Consider the following 19,837-nt stretch of genomic DNA (forward strand, 5'->3'; position numbering starts at 1 on the left):
AGGATTAATGGCTTGCTTTGTGCTGAAGACCTTCAATAATAGAAGGGGTTGCAAGAAAAGAACTAAAATATCAACTCCTTTCTGCACCAAGAAAATAACTAAAATATCAGCTCCTTTCTGCACCAAGACATTCTGTCATCCATGATATTGTGGGAATAGTTGAAATGCCCAGTATTTGGGGAATGGATTGTAAACACAAATTATATGTTGTTTTGTAGTTCAGAATGGCAGATTTAAGCTTTAGGGACATACGGGAAAGTTCAGATGAACCAGTGTTCAGCAAAACTCTATGCTCAAATATGTCTGTAGTGATGGCAGCCACATAAAAACTTTCTCTACTATCATTAGGCATAGATTATATCACAGCTAGAATGTTGACATTCATACAATCTACCAGTTTTACTCATATTTCTCCAGTTTCACTTGTATGTGTATTAAGTTCTCTACGGTTTTATCACCTGTGTTGGTTAATGTGTCTACCACCACAGTCAAGATATTGAACAGTTCTGGTATCACAAGTAACTCTTGTATTGCTCTTTTATAACTACCCTCACCTCCCTCCTGCCACCCCTCCCTCAATTCATTTTTTTTTTTTGTTTTCGAGACTGGAGTCTCACTCTGTTGCCCAGGCTGGAGTGCAGTGGTACAATCTCGGCTCACTGCAACCTCCACCACCTGTGTTCAAGTGATTCTGCCTCAGCCGCCCAAGTAGCTGGGATTACAAGCGCCCACCAGCTCACCCGGCTAATTTTTGTATTTTTAGTAGAGACATGGTGTTTTGCTATGTTGGCCAGGCTCTCCTTGAACCCCTGACCTCAGGTGATCCACCCACCTCGGTCTCCCAAAGTGCTGGGATTACAGGCGTGAGCCACTTCCCTGGCCCTCAATTCGTTTTTAAATGGAAGGATTATGCTACTAAGAACCCAATCCCAGAAACAGTTTTGCTTGGCCAACAGTAAATAAGAATGTAGTTACATTTTTATATTACTTTGAAATAATATCTGAGACTAGTTGTTGAGGCCCCTTTGATTCTTTCTCTCATGTCTCCATCCTCCTTATCAGGAGAAATCACTATCAATATGTGGTGGGGAACAGAAGTGAGTCCATTGCAGCTGTACTTATCCGTATAATGCACTGTCCAAATGTGATGGCAGGTGCCATTCCTTTGGAAAAGGACTTTAATGGCATCTAGTGGGGATCCTGAGAGGAGTAGTCCGTTGGAAGTGGTGGGGGAGGAAGGGTAACTACAAGGGCCAGCTGTCCTGCGGGGATCTTCCCCATGCCCTTGCTTCACTGGAACCTTAAGGAAATGGCTGGGCTGTCTGAGGATTTCTTTTTCTAAGCTTTTCTTTAAAATAAAAAAGAAAAGATTAGCATAAGAATACTGTTAAATACAATTTGGAAGAAAAAAAATGACCCCACTATTTTCCAAAACTACCTTAGTTTAAAAAATTATTTATTTATTTTTTGTTTTTGCCAGAGTTTTTTGGCTAACAAAACTACCTCTATTTTAATATATTACTTTCCAATTTTTTTCTCAAATAAATAGTCACATCTTTTTACACAGTTGCAGTCAGACTGTACATGCACAGGGTAGTTATTGCTGTGTCTCACTGCATTCCTGAAACTTATCAGTGGGCTGTTGGTAGAACAGACCCTTCACTGCTTTGTACTGACTTCTGGGCACAGTAGAATCTAAGATAAAATTTCTTGAGAAAACATAGCTCAGCTCTACCCTCACACACCCCTTATTCCTCCCACCACCCCAGTGAGGAGGAAACTGTAAGACTATACAATGTCTCTTGTAAGCCCTAGAGTTTTTGATGATTACTATTTTCTTTTTCTTTTTTTTGAGATGGAGTCTTGCTGTGTCGCCAGGCTGTAATGCAGTGGCTCGATCTCAGCTCACCACAACCTCCGCCTCCCAGTTTCAAGCGATTCCCTTGTCTCAGCTTCCCAAGTAGCTGGGATTACGGGCACGTGCCACCATGCCCAGCTAATTTTTTGTGTTTTAGTGGAGACGGAGTTTCACAGTGTTGACCAAGATGGTCTCGATCTCCTGACCTTGTGACCCGCCCACCTTGGCCTCCCAAAGTGCTGGGATTACAGGCGAGAGCCACCACGCCCAGCTGGTTATGGTTTTCTTTAAGAGGAACATGAGGTATTTAGGGGGTAGATAAAGCTAATTCATGTTTGTATGACCCTAAATGGGTACCAAAAAAAGATAAGGAGTTATTCACAATGCAGAATCTGTACTTTTCTTTTTTATCTTACATCGTTTAATGTTGCCAGTTTTTTAGTGATTGTTTTATAGTCTATGTCTGATGTGTAATGTATACTTTTCTTTTGATTGCTAGAACTTTGCTTGTACTTGCCACATGAGTTGGAAGTGTACTGGTACGGAGCTGTAGTTTGCATTTTAAGTGCGTGATAGTGATTTGTTTTGCTTCCTTGCTGATTGTTTGCACAATGATGATCTTCCCTTTTCACAGAGGAGAAGGCCAATTTGGAGAGTAAGTTACTGGGGAAGAATGGAACTGGAGGGCTTTTCCGGGCAAAACTCCTTTGAGAAAGGCTAATCTTCAGCAAGCTATTGTCACACCTTTGAAACCAGGTAAGAAAACATCTTAGAAAAAAGCTCTTTGACAGAATGGTGGGACAGTGTCTTAGAAGCCTGAGGATCTGGGAAAACTACCTAAATGTTCTCTTTATTATTGGTGAAATGGACTAATTCATTTCATGATGAATGTAAAACTAATGATGTGCTACACTTAAAAAAAAATCTCTTGGAGCTTAAGCTAACAGAATTTTTTTTTTTTTTTTTTAAAGATGGGGTCTGGTTCTGTCACCCAGACTGGAGTACAGTGCCACAGTCATAGCTCACTGCAGCCTCAAACTCCTGAGCTCTTAGTAGCTGGGACTATAGGTGCTCACCACCATGCCTGGCTGATTTTTAAAAAATTGTAGTAGAGAAAAGGAGTCTTTGCTAGCCAAGCTGATCTTGACCTCTGGGCTTCAAGTGATCTTCCTTCCTCAGCTTCCCAAAGTGTTAGGATTATAGGTGTGAGCTACTGTGCCCGGAGGCTAACATAGAATTTTATTGCCAGATACATAACCGTTTTCTTTTTATGACAAGATTTAATGTAACCTAACCTGGGTCTGGGTGGGAAATAAAACAGCAAAAAAGAAGACTCTACTGCTTGCCATTGTACAAGAATTATTTGAGTTATGTATCTGATTTTTTTTTTTTTTTTTTGAGATGGAGTCTTGCTTTGCTGCCCAGGCTGGAGTGCAGTGGCACGATCTTGGCTCACTGCAAGCTCCTTCTCCTGGGTTCACACCATTCTTCTGCCTCAGCCTCCCAAGTAGCTGGGACTACAGGTGCCTGCCACCACGCCTGGCTAATTTTTTGTATTTTTAGTAGAGACGGGGTTTCACTGTGTTAGCCAGGATGGTTTGGATCTCCTGACCTCATGATCTGCCTGCCTCAGCCTCCCAAAGTGCTGGGATTACAGGCGTGAGCCACCGCGCCCGGTCGATATTTATCTTTCTATGCCTACTTATTTCACTTAATGTAATGTCCTTCAGGTTCATCCATGTTGCTGTGAATGACAGAATTTCATTCTTTTTTTATGGCTAAATAGTATTCATTGTATGTATATGCTACATTTTATCTGTTCATCTGATGGATACTTCAGTTGATTCGGTATCTTGACTATTGTGAATAGTGCTGTAATAAACATAGGACTGCAGATAGATAGCTCTTCGATGTACTGATTTCCTTCTTCTTAGATATATAACCAGTAATGGGATTGCTGGATCATATGGTAATTATATTTTTAATTTTTTGAGGAGCCTCCATACTGTTTTCCGTAATACCTGTACGAATTGACTTTACTACTAACAATATATAAGAGTGCCCCTTTCTCTGCATCCTCAGAGATGCAGAGAAATTTTAACATTTTTCATAGTATCCATTCTAACTGGGATGAAAGGCTATCTCATTGTGATTTTTAATTTGCATTTCCCTGATGATTAGTGTTGTTGAGCATTTTTTCATATACCTGTTTGCCATTTGTATGTGTTCTTTTGAGAGGTGTCTATTCAGCTCATTTGTCCAGCTGTTGAGTTAGAGTTCCTTGTGTATTCTGGATATTACTCCCTTCTTTAATGAATAGTTAACAAATATTTTTTCCCATTCTTTAGTTGTCTCTTCACTCTGTTGATTGTTTCCCCTGCTGTGCAGAAAGTTTTAAATGTAATATAATCCCATTTGTCTACTTTTGCTTTTGTTGCCTATGCTTTTGAGGTCATGTTCATAGAATATTTTCCCAGAACCATGTCCTAAAGTATTTCACCTGTTTTTATTTTATTACTTTATTTATTTTATTTTTGAGACAGTCTTACTCTGTCACCCAGACTGGAGTGTAGTAGTACTATCTCAGCTCACTGCAACCTCCGCCTCCCAGATGCCCCAGCCTCCCGAGTAGCTGGGACTACAGGTGCGCCCCACCACACCCAGCTAATTTTAGTATTTTTAGTAGAGATGGGTTTTCGCCTTGTTGGCCAGGCTGGTCTCAAACCCTTGACCTCAAGTGATCCACCCACCTCAGCCTCCCAAAGTGCTAGGATCAGAGTCGTGAACCACCGCGCTCGGCCTCCCCGATGTTTTTAGTTGTTGCATAGTTTAAGGTCTTACATATCAGTCTTTAATCCATTTTGAGTTGATTTTTTTTTTTTTTTTTTTGAGATGGAGTCTCACTTTGTCCCCCAGGCTGGAGTGCAGTGGCACGATCTTGGCTCACTGCAAGCTCCACCTCCCGGGTTCACGCCATTCTCCTGCCTCAGCCTCCTGAGTAGCTGGGACTACAGGTGCCCGCCACCGTGCCCAGCTAATTTTTTGTATTTTTAGTAGAGGCAGGATTTCACTATGGTCTCGATCTCCTGATCTTGTGATCCGCCTGCCTCGGCCTCCCAAAGTGCTGGGATTACAGGTGTGAGCCACCACGCCCGGCCTTGAGTTGATTTTTGTATATGGTAAGAAATAGGTGTCTGGTTTCATTTTTCTACATTTAAATATCTAGTTTGATCAGCACCATTTATTGATTTTTCAAATTTAAATTTTATTTTAGAGATGAGGTCTCACTCTGTTTGCCCAGACTTGTCTCAGAATTCCTGGGCTTAAACAGTCCTACCACCTCAGGCTCCCAAAGCTAGCACCATTTATTGAAAAGACTGTTCCCTCCCCAAGGAATGTTCTTGATGCTGTTGTCAAAAATCAGTTGGCTATAAATATGTGGATTCGTTCCTGGGTTCTCTATCTATTCCATTTATCTGTGTGTCTGTTTTTATGATAGTACCATGCTATTATGGTTACTTTAGCTTTGTAATGTATTTTGAAGGCTGGTAGTTTGATGCCTCCAGCTTTGTTCTCTTCACATAGGATTAGTTGGCTACATGGGGTCTTTTGTGGTTCCATGTGAATTTTAGGATTTTCTTTCTTTCTTCCTTTCTTCTTTTTTTTTTTCTTGAGACAGAGTCTTGGTCTTGTTGCCCAGGCTGGAGTGCAGTGGCGCGATCTTGGCTCACTACAACCTCTGCCACCCGGGTTCAAGCGATTGTCCTGCCTCAACCTCTGGAGTGGCTGGGATTACAGGCATCTGCCACGACCCCCAGCTACTTTTTGTATTTTTAGTAGAGATGAGGTTTCACCATTTTGGCCAGGCTGGTCTTGAACTCCTGACCTCAGGTAATCTACCGGCCTCGGCCTCTGAAAGTGCTGGGATTACATGCATGAGCCACCGTGCCTAGCCTGTTTATACATTATTTATGGCTGTTGTATTCTTACTAATTTTTCTTTCCATTTGTTTCATCAATTAGAGAGAGAGGTAGTGAAATCTCAGGCTGTATGGATTTGTCTCTTTATAATTTTTGCTTCATGTAGTTTGAAGCTACTATTAGATGCATAAATGTTTAGGATTGTTATGTCATCTTGATGAACTGGCCACTTTTATATATATATATATAATTTTTTTTTTTTTGGTTGGACGTCATGCCTCACACCTGTAATCCCAGCACTTTGGGAGGCTGAGGCGGGCGGATCACAAGGTCAGGAGTTCGAGACCAGACTGGCCAATATGGTGAAAACTCATCTCTACTAAAAAATTCAAAAAATTAGCCGGGTATAGTGGTGCACACCTGTAGTCCCAGCTACTCGGGTGGCTGAGGTGGGAGAATCGCTGAAACCTGGGAGGCGGAGGTTGCAGTGAGCCAAGATCATGCCACTGCACTCCAGCCTGGGCTATAGAGCAAGACTCCATCTCAAAAACAAACAAACAAAATATACATATATACACACACACATATATACACAAGCGTATATATATGTGTATATATGTGTATATATACATATATATGTATGTATTTTTGAGACAGGGTCTCACTCTGTTACCCAGGCTGGACTGCAGTAGAGCAATCACACCTCACCGCAGCCTCTACCTCCTGGGCACAGGTGATCCTCTTACCTCAGCCTCTTGAGTAGCTAGGACCACAGATACCACTACCATGCCCAGCTAGTTTTTGTATTTTTTGTAGAGACAGGATTTTGCCATGTTGCCTAGGCTGGTTTTGAACGCCTGGGCTCAAGTGCTCCATCCACCTCAGCCTTCCAAAGTTCTGGGATTACAGGTTGAGCCACCGTGCCTGGCCCCACTTTAACAATTTGAAATGATCTTCTTTATCCCCACTGAAGTTCTTTGCTCTGAAACCTACTTTGCCTGATATTAATATAGTCACTCCAGTTTTCTTTTGATTGGTATTAGCATGGTGTGTCTATATTTAAAGTGCATTTTTTATAGGCAGCATATAATTGGATCTTGCTTTATTATTTAATATTATTGTCACTGCATTTTAATTGGAATAAGTGCATCTATTTTAGCCTTGACATGCTATGCTATTATTTTGTGTGTGTGTGTGAGTCTCTCCGCCCCAAAAATATTTTTTTAGGAGGTGAGTCAAATGATTGTTCTCTGAAATGAATAATGCTTGAACTATGTTTTCATGGCCTATCTTTTCTTCCCTGTCATCTTGTTGCAGTTTAATTCCTTTATCGGGGTCAGTTTATATGCTATGTGATTAAGTGCTGTGTCTTCCATGAAGCCTTTACTTGATTGTTTCTTTCTTACTCTGTTTTGGTTTTTTGTTTTTGTTTTTTTTGTGCAGACAGGGTCTCACTGTGTCACCCCATCTATAGAGCAGTGGCATGATCACAGTTCCCTGCAGCCTTGATCTCCTGGGCTCAGGTGATCCTCTTGCCTCAGCCTCTCCTGAGTAACTGGTACTAGAGGCACATTGCACCATGCCTGGCTAACTTTCTCAGTGTTCCCATAACACTTTTTTTCTATTTCGTTAAAAATGTTTATCAAGGCTGGGCTGGTAGTTCATGCCTGTAATCCCAGTACTTTGGGAGACCAAGATGAGAGGATTGCTTTAGCCCAGCAGTTTGAGACCAACCTGGGCAATATAGTGAGACCCCCATCTCTATATAATATTGAAAAGCAAAAAAAAAAAGTTTATCAAAGTAAAACATGGCCACAGTAACATCACAATACTTAGAGTTTATGTTAAAATAACCCCTTCCTCTTCTCATCCCTATCCCCTGTCCTTTTTCTCAAACTCTTATTGGTTTTGTTGTTATTTGTTTTTTTTTTTTTTTTTTTTGAGACTTTGAGTCTCGCTCTGTCCCCCAGGCTGGAGTGCAGTGGCGCGACCTCAGCTCACTGCAAGCTCTGCCTCCTGGGTTCACACCATTCTCCTGCCTCAGCCTCCTGAGTAGCTGGGGCTACGGGCGCCCGCCACCACACCCGGCTAATTTTTTGTATTTTTAGTAGAGATGGGGTTTCACTGTGGTCTCGATCTCCTGACCTCGTGATCCACCTGCCTCAGCCTCCCAAAATGCTGGGATTACAGGCGTGAGCCACCGTGCCCAGCCTGTTGTTTTTATATTTTGTTTTACAAGTGGGATCTCACTGTGTTGCCCAAGCTGGTCTCAAACTCCTGGGCTCAAGTGATCTTCCTGACTCTGTCTTCCCAGTAGCTGTTTTAACCCACTATTTTAACTTGTGCGGTTACATTCATAATGCCTGATAGTATGATTATATCAGCAGTATTTACAATGTTATGATTATGTAAATATTGTTCAATGCCAAGTCAGTAACTGTGATGCAGTTGCATCCCTTCTTGGTTCTCTTTGGCTGTGTTTGGTTGTATTGTCATAACTGCTGAGCCACATAAAGATGATTTTGACATCAAGAGATCAGTGGATTTACTTTTCTTTAAACTTTATCAATTTCTTAAATTTCTGTCACATTTTATCTTGCTTCATATTGGACAATGACCCTTGGAAGTTATTACTGCTTTTTTGGGAGAGCATTATTATTTTTACTGTCTTTTCTGCCTTGTTTCCTGAACCTTATATCTTTCTTCTGGATATACTCCTTCATTATGCAGGAGTGCATCCTGAGGAAACTTTCTTTTTTTTTTTTTTTGAGACAGAGTCTCGCTCTGTGGCCCAGGCTGGAGTGCAGTGGCCGGATCTCAGCTCACTACAAGCTCCGCCTCCCGGGTTTATGCCATTCTCCTGCCTCAGCCTCCCGAGTAGCTGGGACTACAGGCACCCGCCACCTCGCCCGGCTAGTCTTTTGTATTTTTTAGTAGAGACGGGGTTTCACCGTGTTAGCCAGGATGGTCTCGATCTCCTGACCTCGTGATCCGCCCGTCTCGGCCTCCCAAAGTGCTGGGATTACAGGCTTGAGCCACCACGCCCGGCCCGGAAACTTTCTTAAATTAGTACAGGTGAGGAAAACTTTGAGTTCTTATATATTTGAAAATGGCATTGTTCCACTTTCATATACAATTGAAAGTTTATCTTAATACAGCATTATAGATTGCAAATTATTTTTTATCACTACTCTAAAGACATTGTTCCTTTATCTTCTATTTTTTTGTATTGCTGATGAAAAATTCAGTGCTTATCTAATTTTCCTTACTTCGTAAGTGATTTTTTTTCTTCTTTATGGAAGCTTTCAGAACTTTATCAGTGTCCTGAAATGTCATGAGATTGTGTGTGGGATGCTTTTTTTAAAAGTAGTACCTTAGGCTGGCGAATAGGTAAGCCCCGGATACATCATTTCTGTTTCAACCAAAGTAGCTTTTATAAACTGGTTCTTCTTATAAGATTTAACTGGAACTAAGGATTCTGTGGCTTAGACGGGGTGTGTGTGTGTGGCTCATCTCCAATTATTTTCCTTGGGATTTGAGTGCTGACTAGCTTTTGGTCTCCCACAGTTGACAACACTTACTACAAAGAGGCAGAAAAAGAAAATCTTGTGGAACAATCCATTCTGTCAAACGCTTGTTCTTCCCTGGAAGTTGAGGCAGCCATATCAAGAAAAACTCCTGCCCAGCCTCAGAGGTAAGACTGTTTAGAATCTCAAAATGGTAGTTATGATAATAATGTTCAAAGGATAGTTACTGGACAGAGCATCTGTTATGTGTCCATACTGTGTTTATGGACACCTTTATGTTACTTTTTTTTTTTTTTTGAGACGGAGTTTCGCTCTTTTGCCCAGGCTGTAGCGAAGTGGTGTGATCTCAGCTCACTGCAACCTCCGCCCCACCATGTTCAAGCAATTCTCCTGCCTCAGCCTCCTGAGTAGCTGGGATTATAGGCACCTGCCACCACACCCGGCTAATTTTTGTATTTTTAGTAGAGACGGGGCTTTGCCATGTGGCCAGGCTGGTCTCAAACTCCTGACCTCAGGTGATCCACCCGCCTCAGCCTCCCAAAGTGCTAGGATTACAGGCGTGAGCAACTGCGCCTGGCTATGTTAGCTTTTAAAATCTTTATAATATGGGTTTGTGTGGGCCGGGCGCGGTGGCTCAAGCCTGTAATCCCAGCACTTTGGGAGGCCGAGACGGGCGGATCACGAGGTCAGGAGATCGAGACCATCCTGGCTAACACGGTGAAACCCCGTCTCTACTAAAAAAAAAAAAATACAAAAAAACTAGCTGGGCGCGGTGGCGGGCGCCTGTAGTCCCAGCTACTCGGGAGGCTGAGGCAGGAGAATGGCGTGAACCTGGGAGGCGGAGCTTGCAGTGAGCGGAGATGGTGCCACCGCACTCCAGCCTGAGCCACAGAGCCAGACTCCATCTCAAAAAAAAAGTAAAATAAAATAAATAAAATGGGTTTGTGTGATTGGTATAAATTTTAAAAAATCCGTATAACATTTATGAGTTGTAGGTAATATGCTTAATTAATTTACAGATAAGGGCTCAGAGATACTAAGTTGCTTGCTTAAGGCAAGTTTATTTCAGAGCCAAGATTCAAACCCTTATCAATCTGTTTCCAAAGGCCTTGTATGGATATAGTTGTTATATCTTCCTGATGTCAAATATCTTTGTTCTTCTGTATTACTTTACCTTTTTTTTTTTTTTTTTTTTTGAGACAGGGTCTTGTTCTGTCACCCAGGCTGGATCTGGAGTGCAGTGGTGGCACATAGTTCACTGCAGACTCGAACTCCTGGGCTCAAGTGATCCTCCTGCCTCAGCCTCCCAAAGTGCTGAGACTGTATAGGCATGAACCACTGCATCCATCCAAAAGACAAATTTTTATTTTATTTATTTTTGAGACAGAGTCTTGCTCAGTTGCCCAGGCTGGAGTGCAGTGGCATGATCATGTCTCACTGTAGCCACAACCTCCTGAGCTCAAGCAATCTTCCCACCTCAGTCTCCTGAGTAGCTGGGACTACAGGCACAAGCCACTGTGCTCAGCTAATATTTTTGTATTTCTTGTTCAGAAAAAGTTTTACCATGTTGTCTAGGCTGGTCACGAACTCCTGAGCTCAGTGAACCCACCCACCTCTGCCTCCCAAAGTGTTAGGATTACAGGCGTGAGCCACTGCACCCAGGCCAGAGTATGAATTTATTTTTTAGTTTTTATTTTTTTGAGACGGAGTCTCGCTCTGTCACCCAGGCTAGGGTGCAGTGGCCGGATCTCAGCTCACTGCAAGCTCTGCCTTCCCGGTTTATGCCATTCTCCTGCCTCAGCCTCCTGAGTAGCTGGAACTACAGGCACCCGCCACCACGCCTGGCTAGTTTTTTGTATTTTTTTAGTAGAGATGGGGTTTCACCATGTTAGCCAGGATAATTTCGATCTCCTGACCTCGTGATCTGCCTGTCTCGGCCTCCCAAAGTGCTAGGATTACAGACTTGAGCCACCGTGCCCGGCCTCAGAGTATGAGTTTATAATCAGGGTTTAGTGTTTACCCTCTCTGTGGTTCTCTTGCTTCTGAAATTTTGCCTCAAAAATTTGATCTTTTTTTTTTTTTTTGAGACAGGGTCTTGCTCTCTTGCCCATGCTGGTGTGCAATGGCATGATCTTGGCTTACTGCAGCCTTGATCCCTCAGGCGTAAGCAATCCTCCTGCCTTAGCCTCCCAAGTAGCGGAGGCTACAGGTGCAGGGCACCACGCTCAGCTAATTTTCGTATTTTTTGTAGAGATAGTCTTGCTATGTTGTCCAGGCTGGTCTTGATCTCCTGAATTCAAGTGATCTGCCCACCTATGCCTCCCAGAGTGCCAAGATTACAGGCGTGACCCACCATGCCTGGCACGTGCCATCTTTTTTTTTTTTTTTCCCCAGACGGAGTCTTGCTATGTCACCCAGGCTGGAAGAATGCAGTGGCGCAATCTCAGCTCACTGCCACCTCCGCCTCCTGGGTTCCAGTGATTCTCCTGCCTCAGCCTCCCAAGTAGCTGGGACTACAGGCGCCCATCAGTACTCCCAACTAATTTTTTTTTTTGCATTTTTAGTAGAGATGGGGTTTCATCGTGTTAGCCAGGATAGTCTCTATCTCCTGACCTTGTGATCTTCCCGCCTTGGCCTCCCAAAGTGCTGGGATTATAGGCGTGAGCCACCGCAGCTGGCACAGTAGGGAAAGCTTTCTTAAACAGGACACACACAGAAAAGCACTGACCATAATGGGGGTGGCAGAGGTTGATAAATTCAAGCACATTTATCTAATTAAAAGATAAAGAGATGAAAATCCAACCCCTAGAGTGGGAGAAGCTATTTGTAACACATGAATCCTACAAAGGGTTTATATCCAGAGTATACAAAGAATTACAAATCAATTAGTAAAGAATTGAAAAGCCAGTAGAAAACAGGCAAACGACTTGAACTAGCACTTATGAAAAGGACAAATGGCCGATAAACATGTGAAAATGTACTCAGTTTCACTGATCATCAGAGAAAAACACATTAATTTCATAAGACCCACCAATCTTATTTTTTTTTATAATAGCTAAAATGAGGAGATAACTCATCAACAATAGACTGAATAAATAGTGGCATATCCTTACGGTGAATATTATACAGCAATGAAAGTCAATGAATTAGAGCTGTGTTAATTGATGTGGTTGAATCTCACAAACATAAAGTTGAGTGAGATAAGCCAGAAAAAGAATACTTGTAGTAGTCTAGTTACATTATACAAAATTTTTTGTTTTTCTTCAAAACTAGCATACCATGTTTATGTAATACATGCTTATTTGGTAAAGCAATAAGGAAATTATCTAATGATCACACTTGATGTCAAGATAGCAGTGGTTGTCAGTGTTCTGTATCTTGGCCTAGGTGGTGATTTCATAAGGTCTTCCACTTGGTAGTCATTTAACTATTTTTGTTTTGGGCACTTTTTGGTATGTATTAGATCTGTCATTATGCTCTTCGTTTTGTATTCATCTTATTGATTTATTTGTTTTTAGACAGAGTCTTACTCTGTTGCCCAGGTTGGCATGCAGTGGCACGATCATGGCTTATTGTAGCCATGATCTCCCGGACTCAAGTGATTCTTCTGCCCCAGCTTCCTAAGGATTTAGCACCACAGATGCGCACCACCCCTTGGGACTAATTTTTTAAAAATTTTTTGTAGAGACAGGGTCTTGATATGTTGCCCATGCTTGTTTGAACTCCTAGCCTCAAGCAATTCTCCTGCCTCAGCTTTCCAGAGTGCTGGGATGACAGGCATGAGCCACCATGCCCTGCCAAGTTTTTCTTTTTAATCACTTTACTGAGGTCACATTTATAGACACCAATGTATTTGAGAGCTAAAATGTTATGGTTGAATTTAAAAAACTATCAACAAGAGAGATCAGATTTTTAGAGTGGAGAGAATAGCACTCCATTTTATTGCCCTTTGTAGTTTGACATCCTTTCACATTTCTGAGGAACATTTAGATATCTGTAGTGTATATGTTTATTATATATTTTGTCAATTTCTCTACCATAGAAGATCTCTTAGGCTTTCTGCTCAGAAGGATTTGGAACAGAAAGAAAAGCATCATGTAAAAATGAAAGCCAAGAGATGTGCCACTCCTGTAATCATCGATGAAATTCTACCCTCTAAGAAAATGAAAGTGTGAGTAGCCACAACTTCTTACTGCCAAGCGTAGACATACTGTACCTTGTATACCACTTGTAAGTTTCTTTTCTGAGTTTACACTTTAGATTGAATAGAATAAAATTAAAAATGGTACATCTGCAATATGTTTGGTGCACGTCAAGCTTGAGAAATGCCTAAAACTGTGACCATGGTGAGGTGAATTGTTACATGTGTCCTGGAGGGCACTCACATCTTAGCTGGCATAGGTTTTACCTCTTTTTGTTTTTATGGTTAATAACAAGCAGCATACATGATGTTTGTTCATATTTTTATTAGTTAAGAATATATTTTGCTGCAAGTAATAGTCTATTCAACTGGAGTGGTTTAAAGAATAATGAATTATTTGTTCACAGAGGTCTAAAGTAGTTAGCTGCTGGCTTTGGTTCAGTGGCTGATTTTTAGCTTTTTTTTTTCATACTTGCTCTTCAAGATGCTGCTCTGTATTTCTTAGCTTTTTTCTTTTGCTTGTTGTCTCATTGGCACAAGATGGCTGGTATATCTCTGGTGTTATATTTATGTTTAAGAGAAGAAGAGAACAGTAAAGGAAAAAGGGCAGCATCTATACCAGGAAACTTAAGTCTTTCCCAGCAAACCTTAAATTTCCTTTCATTTGCCTAGACTTGTGTCACTTGGATTCCCTAGTTTCAGTAGAGGCTGCTGAAGCAAGTACAATACTTACTTGTAGTTTAGTGCATTGATGCTCCTCCTGAAATTGGGGTTTTATTAATAAGAGAATAGATATCGGGATGGCAATTAACTCTGCCATTTGATCGTTTGATGGTGAGCAGTTAGAGTCCCTCCTTACTCTTCCGAACCACCACTAGGTAACTCTTATCTTGATAGAGGTTGGCTTTCTCAAAGTTTACTCATTGAAGCCATAAGTATATATGATGTAATGATACTATTGGAAGAATCATGTGGTCAAAGCATGCTTGTTATTCTATAGAATGAGAAAAGTTAATCCATATGCAGTAGATTTGGGGAGGAGGGTATAGGCTATGCTTCAGGGAATTGAAAACATATTTTTTGTTCTTTTGAACTCAAGTTCTAACAACAAAAAGAAGCCAGAGGAAGAAGGCAGTGCTCAAGATACTTCTGAAAAGAATGAATCTTCCCCAGAGAAAGCCAAGGGTAGACATACTGTGCCTTGTATGCCACCCATAAAGTAAGTTTCTTTCCTGAATTTAACTTTAGAATGAATGGTGTAAAATTGCAGACTTACATCTCCAGTCTGTTTGGTGTACCTGGAGGTTGGGAAACTCCTGAAGCTTTGACCATGGTGCGGCGAGTTGTTACATGTGTCTTGAAGAGTGCTCAGATTTTTAAATTTTTATTTAATTAATTAATTTTAAAGACAGGGCCTCATTCTGTTGCCTAGGTTGGCGTGCAGTGGTGCAATCATGGGTCACTGCATCCTTGACCTCCTGGGCTTACCTGATCCTCCCACCTCAGCCTTCCAAGTAACTGGGACCATAGGCATGTACTATCATGCTTGGCTAACCTTTTTTTTTTTGGCGACATAGGCTCACTCTGTTTCCCAGGCTGGAGTGCAGTGGCACCATCTTGGCATACTGCAACCTCCGCCTCCCAGGTTCAAACAATTCTCCTGCCTCAGACTCCTGAGGAGCTGGGATTACAGGTGTGCACCACCACACCTGGCTAATTTTTGTATTTTTAGTAGAGATGGGGTTTCACCATGTTGGCCAGGCTAGCCTCAAATTCCTGACCTCAAGTGATCTGCCCACGTTGGCCTCCCACAGTGCTGGGATTAGAGGTGTGAGCCACCGTGCCCAGCCTACCTTTTACATGTTTTTGTAGAGATGGGGTTTCACTGTTTGCCTAGGCTCTCAAACTCCTGGCCTCAAGCAATCCTCCTGCCTTGCTCTCTCAATGTGCTGGGATTACAGGTGTGAGCCACAGTGCCTAGCTGGTGCTCAGATCTTGAACAGTCAGAAAAATATACTGTTGAAGGAAATTTAAAAGAAATATAAAAGGAAAAAGTTAGCAATGGTTCTTACCATGTAAATTGAACATTTCTTATTTTTCCAACCTCCCTGCTGGGTTTTACCCAAGCCAGCATACATATTTTCACAATCAGTTAATATAAAACCTTGGGTTCTGCTTTATGGACTTGCCATGAGACTATTTCAGATTTTGTTTCTGTGCTGCTACAAAATCTTCACATTTATCCTTTTTTGATAGATTAATATTCTATCAAATTATATTTAACTATTTTCTGTTGAAAATGTAGTTTCCAGCTTTTCACGATTATAAGTAATCAGTCAACAACTTTATAGGCAGAGCCATTTCTTTGAGTGATCTCCTCAGAATAAGGAAGGAGAAATTCCCCGCAGGGAATGACCAGTTTTGTCAGTGTTGATATTTATTGCCAATTTTACTTCTGAAGTGGAAGTACCAATTTATAGTACCATCAACTTTTCTTTTTTTTTTTTTGAGATGGAGTCTCACTCTGTCACCCAGGTTGGAATGCAGTGGCATAATCTTTGCTCACTGCAACCTCCGCCTCCTGGGTTCAAGTGATTCTCCTACCTCAGCCTCCTGAGTAGCTGGGATTGTAGGCATGCATCATCACACCCAGCTAATATTTTGTGTGTGTGTGTGAGATGGAGTCTCACTCTGTCGCCCAGACCGGAATGCAGTGGCGCGATTTCGGCTCACTGCAACCTCCTCCTCCCACGTTCAAGCAATTCTCCTGCCTCAGTCTCCCATGTGGCTGGGATTACAGGCACCTGCCACCACACCTGGCTCATTTTTTAGTTTTAGTAGAGACGGAGTTTCACCATGTTGGCCAGGCTGGTCTTGAACTCCTGACCTCAAGGGATCCGTCCCCCTCAGCCTCCCAAAGTGCTGGGATTACAGGCGTGAGCCACCATGCCCGGCCCCAGCTAATTTTTGTATTTTTAGTAGAGATGGGGTTTCACAATGTTAGCCACGCTGGTCTCAAACTCCTGATCTCAAGTGATCTGCCCGCCTCAGCCTCCCAAAGTGCTGGGTACAGGTGTGAGCCACCATGCCTGGCCTGAAGTGCCATTGGCTTTGAATTAATATTTGTATTTTCTTACTATCTCTTCTGCATTGTTTATTAACTTTTAAAATTGTTTCGGTTTTTTAAATTCATATAATATGGCATCAAATTATTATTTAAAAAATTTAGTTGTAAATTGATAATTTATAGTTGTATATATGTATGCAGTACAAAGTGATGTTACGATTCATGACTACGATTTGGAATAATTAAATCTAGTTAATTAACATATCTGTCACCTCAAATACCACTTTTTGTAATGAGAACATTTGGGGTGTTTTTTTTTTTTTTGAGATGGAGTTTCTCTCTTGTTGCTGGGGCTGGCGTGCAGTGGCGAGATCTCAGCTTACTGTAACTTCCACCTCCTGTGTTCAAGTGATTCTCCTGCTTCAGCCTCCTGAGTAGCTGGGATTACCGGCACTTGCCACCATACCCAGCTAATTTTTGTATTTTTAGTAGAGATGGGGTTTTACCATGTTGGCCAGGCTGGTCTCATACTCCTGACATGTGATCCACCTGCCTCAGCCTCCCAAAGTGCTGGGATTACAGGCATGAGCCACTGTGTCTGGCTGGTATTTATTCTTTTAGTGTATTACTATTATTAATGATATCCTTCACCCTGTGCAGTAGGTCAAAAGAAAAATCTTTTTCCTCTTGTCTGAGATTTGTTGTACTCTTTAACCATCATCTCCCCATTTCCCCCAACCCCCAGCATCAAATTATTTTAGTTTTTATGTATTTGCTGACAAGATTGTATTACTGCTACTATTGTAAACATTTTTTCCATATTTCCTCTTGGGTGAATTATCTGTTTCCTTTTTATTTTTTTTCTTATTGGTAACCTTGTTTGTCTGTAAATGTCCTGGTGATATTTTCCTTACTAAGAATGGCTACTCTGTATTGAACGTTACCATGTGTCAAGCACTTCAGAGATATCATCTGATTGAACAGTCACAAATAGGATGTAAGCAAGAGTATTTACACTCTCATTTCACAGTGGAGAAAACTGAGGTTCAGGAAAGTTAAATAGTTCTCTCAAGATCATTATAGGCAGCAAATGAAATGACAGGGTTGGAATTTAGTCTGCTTTACTTCTGAGTTTCTTTCTTCTGTTACATGTATTTTATGTATATTAACCCTTCGTTGTAGATACTTTCCTCATTCTACTGGTCTTTTTTGTTTTTGTTTTTGAGAGGGCCTTGCTGTGTTCCCTTAGCTGGTCTTGAACTCTTGGGCTCAAGCAATCTTTTCGCCTCAGCCTTCCAAGGCTGGGATTACAAGTGCATGCCACCGCACCAGGCTTCTACTGGTCTTTTAGTTTTTATTGTGGCGTACAACCTAACCTTTTTTGTCATTGTTGCTGTTGTTGTTTTTGGAGATGAAGTCTCACTCTGTTGCCCAGGCTGGAGTACAGTGCCGTGATCTTAGCTTACTGCAACCTCTACCTCCCGGGTTCTAACAATTCTCCTGCCTCAGCCTCCTGAGTAGCTGGGATTACAGGTGCCCACCACTACATGTAGCTAATTTTTGGGTTTTTAGTAAGCAGGGGTTTCACCATGTTGGCCAGGATGATCTCGAACTCCTGACCTCAGGTGATCCACTTGCCTCGGCCTCCCAAAGTGCTGGGATTACAGGCATGAGCCACTGCACCCAGCCCGATCTAATCATTTATGATCATATTTGTGGGTATTTTGTAATATATTCTAATCTATTTTAGTTATTTTCTTCTGAATTTTTTTCAATATTTTGGTATAAAGTGTGCCTTTTCTTGTCTTTATTTATTTATTTATTTTTTGAGACGGAGTCTCGCTCTGTGGCCAGGCTGGAGTGCATGGCGCGATCTCGGCTCCCTGCAACCTCCACCTCCCAGGTTCAAGCGATTCTCCTGCCTCAGCCCCCCGAGTAGCTAGAATTACAGGCGTGTGCCACCACACCTGGCTAATTTTTGTATTTGTAGTAGAGGTGGGGTTTCACCATGTTGGCCAGGATGGTCTCAAACTCCTGACCTCAGGTGATCTCCCCCCCTCGGCCTCCCAAAATGCTGGGATTACAGACATGAGCCACCACGCCCGGCCAAAGTGTGAGTTTTTATTTATTTTCATGGTGTTATCTAAAGTTAACATCTATTTATTAGATGATATTTTTTGGTTTTGATGATTATTTTATCACAGGTTAAGAATATTATATAATGCCTGTAGATTCTTTTGAGTCACTGAGCACCTTTCTCCTCTACTCTCTTCTCATTTACTGATTTTCTCTTTAGGCAGAAGGTTCTAAAAAGTACTGAGGAGCAAGAGCTGGAGAAGAGTATGAAAATGCAGCAAGAGGTGGTGGAAATGCGGAAAAAGAATGAAGAATTCAAGAAACTTGCTCTGGCTGGAATAGGTGAGCTTGGCTATGGTTGACTGATTCATGAGGGGTGGTTCTTACACTCTTGGTAGGTGTTTTTGAAGTCTTTAAAGCAAATAAAAAGGCTTTCTCTTTCTCATTTAGTAGTCAGCATAAAAAAGATGTGTTTATTCCTTAGCACTTTTTACATATATTGGTACTTCTTTTTTTTTTGAGACAGAGTTTTGCTCTTCTTGCCCAGGCTGGAGTGTAGTGGCGCGATCTCGGCTCAACGCAACCTCCACCTCCTGGGTTCAAGCAATTCTCCTGCTTCAACCTCCCGAGTAGCCAGGATTACAGGGGTCCACCACCACGTCCGGCTAATTCTTTGTATTTTTAGTAGAGATGGGGTTTCATCATGTTGACCAGGCTGTTCTCGAACTCCTGCCCTCGTGATCCGCCTGCCTCAACCTCCCAAAGTGCTGGGATTACAGGCATGAGCGACCGTGCCTGGCCCACTGGTACTTTCTTAAAGTCTGTTCTTGGTCTTAGGGAAAAAAGGAACTTGGATTGAGACAGAAGATAAAGTAATTGGGCAGGCCAGTTTGTTGTTTTCCTATTTTTTTCCAAAGGCAGAGGAAAAGAAAACTGAGTCAAATGCAATTCACCTATGGAGGAAAAATATGACTGAGAAAGCTGAAGGGGTCACAGTTCTGCTTTGCTCGGGCATAGAGTTGTTATTGGTCGAGTCATAACTATAAAGTTCTCCTTACTGGATTGAAAAAGCATCCCTGGAGTTTATAGGATTTTCCTCTTAGAGATGCTGAGGTAACTGTGCTTTCAAAGTCAATCCATAGCTTTTCCTATCAAAAGTATTCCAGTTATTCTTTTTCTCCATAGCCGTGACCACACCCGGGAGATGGGATTCTTCTTCCCTGTGCTCCTTTTTTTTTTTTTTTTTTT

At 41.8% G+C, this 19,837-nt stretch overlaps 1 protein-coding gene across 3 annotated transcripts in view; it reads left to right on the plus strand.

Moving 5' to 3' along the window:
* TPX2 (TPX2 microtubule nucleation factor) overlaps nt 1-19,837 on the plus strand; it is a 73,759-nt gene that overhangs the window by 19,567 nt on the left and 34,355 nt on the right. For all 3 annotated transcript variants that reach the window (XM_017865073.1, XM_017865075.1, XM_017865074.1), the window contains exons 3-7: nt 2,493-2,614; nt 9,346-9,472; nt 13,348-13,476; nt 14,546-14,665; nt 18,810-18,931. In XM_017865073.1, coding sequence (XP_017720562.1) covers nt 13,409-13,476; nt 14,546-14,665; nt 18,810-18,931 — 310 coding nt within the window. In that variant the 5' untranslated portion in view covers nt 2,493-2,614; nt 9,346-9,472; nt 13,348-13,408. The remainder of the gene's footprint in view (nt 1-2,492; nt 2,615-9,345; nt 9,473-13,347; nt 13,477-14,545; nt 14,666-18,809; nt 18,932-19,837) is intronic.

This window comes from Rhinopithecus bieti, unplaced genomic scaffold, assembly GCF_001698545.2.
Source record: "Rhinopithecus bieti isolate Rb0 unplaced genomic scaffold, ASM169854v2 scaffold_78508, whole genome shotgun sequence".
NCBI classification, from domain to species: Eukaryota; Metazoa; Chordata; class Mammalia; order Primates; family Cercopithecidae; genus Rhinopithecus; species Rhinopithecus bieti.